Genomic DNA, 6,137 nt, shown 5'->3' on the forward strand with positions numbered 1-6,137 from the left:
ACTCAAAATGTCCCATGCCAGTCCATCTCATCTCACTGATGCCTAGTATGTCAATATTTATGCGTTCCATTCCTTCTTTAACAATATCTAATTTTCCTGCATGATACCCTCCTTCAAGGAATAGCCTCTCCTAGCAACATGCCCAAAGTATGAAACACAAAACTTCACCTTCCTTGCCTTCAAAGAACACTCTGGCTGCACCTATTTGTTCTGTTTGCCTCCAACACCACAACTCAAAAGGCATCTATTTTTCTCCAGTCCACCTTATTCATGTCCAGTTCTCAGATGCATTCCAAGTAATTGAGAAGAACATGGTGTGAATCAAGAGTGCCTTAGTCCTCAAACTAAAATCATTGCTCCTCAGTAATTTGGAGAGGTCTCTGACCACAGAGTTTCCCAGTGCAAAACTTATCCAGATCCCCTGACTGCTGGTTGTTGTTATTGTTATGTGCGGTCAAGCCACTAGTGACTCATAGCGACCCTGTGTACAACAACCTTAAACCCTGCTCTGTCCTATGCCAATCTCACTGTCTCCAACACACCCACCTCAATTTCCACAGTCACTGAATCAATCCTTCTTATAGAGGGTCTTCCCCTCCTGCACTGTCCCTCCACCCTCCCAAGCATTATGTCCCTCTCCAAGGACGAGTCCCTCCTTGCAACATGCCCAAAATATGTCAGACGAAGCCTCAGAATCCTTGCTTCCACAAAGCCGCCTAGTTTAACCCTCTCTAGGGTGAACCTGTTTGTTATCATAGCAGTCCATGGTACATTCAGTACTTTTCTCCAGTACCACAGCTCAAAGTCATCAATTCTCTTTCTCTCCTCCCTAGTCATTGTCCAACTTCCTGATGCATAACAACTGATTGCAGAGACAGTGGCCTGTGGCAGGTGCACCTTAGTCTCCAGAGTGACACCATTGCTCTTAAGTACTTTGAAGAGATTGGTATGCATATGACACAGGCTTGCTTGCCAAAAGTGAGGGAGATTTGAAACACTAGCTGCACATGATCAAATGCTGAAGCCTTTAATACAGGATGCATCTCAGTGTCAAGGAAACAAAACTTTCACTGCTGGATCAATAGGCATGATCATGGTAGAGGGAGAAAAAAATGGAAACTTTGCAGCAAGTGATTCAAATTCACTTTCGGCAAGCAAGCCTGTGTCATCCATGTACCGAAGGTTATTGATGAATCTTCCTCCAATCATGGTGTCCTTCAAGCATATACATATTATATTTAGCAGATCTGGAGCATGCTGTTGTTGATTGCGTTTGAGTCAAGCATGACTCATAGCTAACCTATGAACAAAAGGCCTGAGGCCTTTCTATAACTATGGACATTTATCATAAAAGTTCATAGAGTTTCTGGACACATATTGTTTAGGAAGTGGATGCTACTCCTTTGTGTTAGATGTCTATAAATATCCTGATTTTAAATATCCTGATTAAAGTTTTTATTTTAAAAATACCCCACAGTAGGCACCATCATGATAAATGGATAAAAGATTGAAGTTGTCAGTGGTTTAATTTTACTTTCATCCATAATTACCACCTACGGTAGATAACGGAACTCAAAACTCTAAAGAAGTGTTGCACTGGGGAAATCTGTTGTCAAGGACTGGTTGAAAGTGTTTAAAGAACACGGATATCATTTTAAAGACTGAGGTGTACCAGAGCCAAGCCCTGGTGTTCAGTTGTTTCCTATGTCTAGCTGAAAGTTGGACAATGAAAAAGAAAAACCAAAAAAGAACTGATGCCTTTGAATTGTGGTGTTGGTGAAGAATATTAGGTATCCTGTGAATGTAGAAAGTAAAATTAGGGTACTTCTCAGAGTTTACCTCACATACTTTGGACATGTCAGGAGAGAACAGTCCTTACAAAAGGTATCATACTTTGAAAGATAAGAGTCAGTGAAAAGAGGGGAAGATCCTCAAAGAGATGGATTGACACAGTGACTGCAACAATGGACTTGAGTATGAGAGAGATTGTGAGAATAGGATAAGGTGAGATTCAGATCTTTTTGTTCGTAGGTTTGCTGTGAGTTATAATTGCTTCCATGGCATCTAAAAACAAAAAAATCAAGCCTTTAAAGTTGAGAGATCAGAATATAAACATCAGTCTGTTCTGAGAGATATATAGTATTTCTACAGTATTTCCACAGTGATATTTAGAACTGCTTGCTTTGTATGTAGTATTAGCTTAATTTTAAAGAAATAACAGAAACATGTGAGTAAGAAGCCATTTCAAGTGAGTCGGAATTGCCAACTATCACAGCATCAAAGTGAACTAAAATTGTTGAGAATTTAAGAGTAATGGCCTGCAATTAAACTGTTTTTCCCTTCTAATGAAGATTCAGTGGAGCTCTAGGGGCAAAAAATTGTGCTGCAATCCCAAAAGCACACAGTTCAAACCCACCAGCTGGTCTACAGAAAGATGGGCAATCCCCTCCTGTGGATTTACTACCTCTGAAAACTCACTGGAGGGTCAGCTGTGAGTTGATTCGAACTTGACAGCATACAACAATAACAATAACATTGATGATTCAAGTTGGCATAATAGGAAAGTTTAATTTCGGTTCCCATTAGATAATTTTTATCAAGCCCTAGTAGTATCAAGGTATGAGGGAGTTGCCATACAGAACCAGCTCTTTGGGTGAAGGTTGTGGATGAGAAGTGGGAAGGATGTCTGGGAGAAAGGGACTTGATTCTTTTAACAGATGAGATTTCAGAGGTTTCTTGGGTCTTGTATTGGCCGTTAACCTGAACATTGAAAGTTTGAGTCCAACCAGAAACACCATAGGAAAGAGACCTGGCAATCTACTTCTCAAAAAAAAAAGGTCCGTTTTCCTTAAGAGAGCAGTCGCGCCCAGTTCTGTTTTGATGCACTTGGGCTCACCATGAGTCTGAATCCAGTAGTCAGCACCTGGTTTTTATTGGTAAGAAAAGATTACCTTTTTCTCGAGGTGCTGGAGTATTCTGTAAATTTTAGATAAGAGTCCCTTATCAGATGATATGTCATTTCCAAATATTTTTCCCAGTCTGTGGCTTTCCTTTTTACCCTGTTGACGTTTTTTGATGTGCATAGAGATTTGATTCTTAGAAGGTCTCATTCATCTATTTTGTTCTCTCCCAATTGTAGGTTTTTCCATTATGCTGGAAGACTGTTCATACGTGGATTAGGGCTTCTAGAGTTCTTCCAGGCTTTTCTCTAATGAAATTTCTAGCCTTTGTTTTTACTGTTATGTCCTTGATCCACCTTAAGTTGGTTTTTGTGTATGGTGTGAGGTGTGGGTCTTGCTTCACTTTTCTACTTTCCAATTTTGCCAACACCATTTGTTTAAAAGGCTGTCGTTTACTCACTTAACTAATTTCATCTCCTTGTCAAAAATCATTTGAGCATAGGTAGATGAGCTGCTTTCTGAATTCTCATTTCTATTTCATTGATCTAAAGAAGGAAAAAAGAGAAGAGATTAAAGTCAAGCTGTAGTGGATGGGAGTGAAAGTTTAGCAAGTATGTAGGTGTTTGTTCATTTACTCAGCAAGGATCTCCTAAGCAATATTTACAATTACTGTTCTGGCCATTTACACAGCAATAAACATAGCAGATACAACTCTCTGCCCTCTGGGGTGTATGTTCATTATATTTTTGCATACTACACTTTAATGTTTAGGTACATATATGATTTTGTGTTTTAAGAGCACATAGAATCTGAGAAAACAGAAAGATAAGTTTTCCACAAAAACTTTGACTGAGAAAGGAATAAAGAAAGAACAGTGATTAAAAGGAATGTTAAACACCTGTACTTAACAGAAACGTGATTGTTGAGTCCATTGTGACTCAGGCTAGGACAGTGCTCCATAACATTTTTCATGACTGAGTTTTTAGAAGTAGATTTCCAGACCTTTTTCCTAAGAGCTCAAACCTCCAACTTTATGTTTAGTCATCATGTGTGCAGCCTTTTGCAGTATCCTGGTTCTTGAGATACTTGTGTTGTTGTTGTTGTTATGTGCCGTCGAGTCGCCTGCGACTCATAGCGACCCTGTGTACAACAGCCCTAAACTCTGCTCTGTCCTGTGCCAATCGCACTGTCTCTGACACTCCCATCCCAATTATCCCAGTCACTGAATCAATCCACCTCATAGAGGGCCTTCCTCTCCTGCGCCGTCCCTCCACCCTCCCAAGCATGATGTCCCTCTCCAAGGACCAGTCTCTCCTCACTACATGTCCGAAGTAAGTTAGATGGAGTCTCAGAATCCTTGCCTCCAAGGAGCCACCCGGTTTAACCCTCTCCAGGACAAATCTATTTGTTTTCCTAGCAGTCCATGGTATTCTCAGTACTCTTCTCCAGCACCACAGCTTAAAGGCATCAGTTCTCCTTCTATCCTCCTTGGTCATTGTCCAACTCTCTGATGCATAACAGGTGATTGCGAAGACTATGGCCTGTATCAGACGCACTTAAATAATGAAAATTTCACAATTTACTCACATCAAAGGAATGAAAGTGCTCTATGTTCCTTCTAAAAGGGCTTTGTGCTTTTTCTGTGCTCCTGCAGTTATGCAGCCCTGATAGCTGACTGGCCCGTGGTGGTCTTGGGCATGTGCACTATGTTCATCATCGTCTGTGCCTTGGTGGGAATATTAGTACCGGAGCTTCCTGACTTCTCTGATCCATTGCTGGTAAGGAGGATTAAACTAGTTGAATTTGTTTCCCATCTTCTTTAATCCAAATTCATCTGACAAAATGAAGTAGTTAGATATGTGTTGCATGTGCCCCATTTCTTTAAAAACCCTCCCAACATCTGTAGGTTTACAGCTCTTTATGAACATTAAAGATAAATCTTTTCTTTCCATAACATCTATTCTGTCTCTAAAAAAGTTTTTAAATGTCCATGTTCTTAACGGACAGCTGTGTCGATCTTAACTAATTACAAGACTCTCTGAAGTGGAATAATGAGGAAGAGAATGTCTCTGCATCCATGTCAACAGCATTCTTTGTAAAGCATTCTGACGTGCATAACACAATTTTATTTAACCATATTTTTATAGCATAAAAGTATTACTTATTAAATACTTAAGTATGAGTTAGATAATCTTCAAGATTATCAAGATAAACTTCAAACAAGCTTTTTAACCTCCTTCCTGAGACATTGTAACATAACAAATAATCAAAATTGCTTTATCACAATAATGTACTTCACCTGTGGTGTAGTTTGGTGAAAAGTATTTTCTCTTGTTTCAAAATTATTAATCACATTGGCATTGCTTTCCTAAGCTGTTATTGTAAACTACACATAGCCTGAAATGATTGATTACACTAATGGAAATGTATGTTACTTTGCCTTAGGGTTTTGAACCAAGAGGGACTGCAATAGGCCAAAGACTAGTCACGTGGAATAACATGGTGAAAAATACTGGATACAAAGCAACACTAGCTAACTATCCTTTTAAATATGCAGATGAGCAAGCCAAAAGGTAATCTTTAATTGTCATTTTAGACTCAATGCTAAATATATTCTACTTGTAAATATTACCTGAGCAAAAATGGTTAAATGTAAAAGTATGTGTCCTGAAACTTTTTTGCTACCTAGTTTATTTAGCCTGTTAAGATTCTGTAATGTTAGATACACACACAAAAAAATGAGGTTTTCTTTTTTAGGAATAAAAAAAATTAGCATTGATTGTTTATAGCCTTCCAACTTAGTATCAAGTCCTAACTAGTCCCAGCTTTGAGAATATACTCACCAGTATTCTTACTAGCCTTTGATAGCAAGAGTTTATTGAACATCAAATCGTTTTGTTTCAGCCATCGAGATGATAGATGGTCAGATGATCATTACGAAAGAGAGAAAAGAGAAGTTGACTGGAACTTCCACAAAGACAGCTTTTTTTGCGACGTTCCAAGTGAGTGGTATCATATATAAATATATCCATCTGCAGTTGCCTACCATTTAGGATTGTGCCTGATTATAATCTACACTGACAGGAGCAAGTGACTAACACTCAGATTCACAGCTTCAGTCGTGTTTTAGGAAATTTTAATTGCTCTTTATTTGATTAAATGTGCCAGCTTCCAGTGTGAATATATAAAATAAATAAAAACAAGAAAGACATAATTTTCTTACATTCAGTTCAAAAA

The 6,137-nt window shown here is 38.7% G+C and overlaps 1 protein-coding gene across 1 annotated transcript in view; it reads left to right on the plus strand.

The window, feature by feature from the left end:
• LOC102870342 (protein dispatched homolog 1-like) overlaps window positions 1-6,137 on the plus strand; it is a 133,707-nt gene that overhangs the window by 93,966 nt on the left and 33,604 nt on the right. Inside the window, 3 exon segments of the mRNA XM_006898036.1 lie at window positions 4,555-4,678; window positions 5,346-5,473; window positions 5,805-5,902. Coding sequence (XP_006898098.1) covers window positions 4,555-4,678; window positions 5,346-5,473; window positions 5,805-5,902 — 350 coding nt within the window.

This window comes from Elephantulus edwardii, unplaced genomic scaffold (assembly GCF_000299155.1).
Source record: "Elephantulus edwardii isolate Elephantulus edwardi_28Jun2011 unplaced genomic scaffold, EleEdw1.0 scaffold00218, whole genome shotgun sequence".
Lineage (NCBI taxonomy): Eukaryota > Metazoa > Chordata > Mammalia > Macroscelidea > Macroscelididae > Elephantulus > Elephantulus edwardii.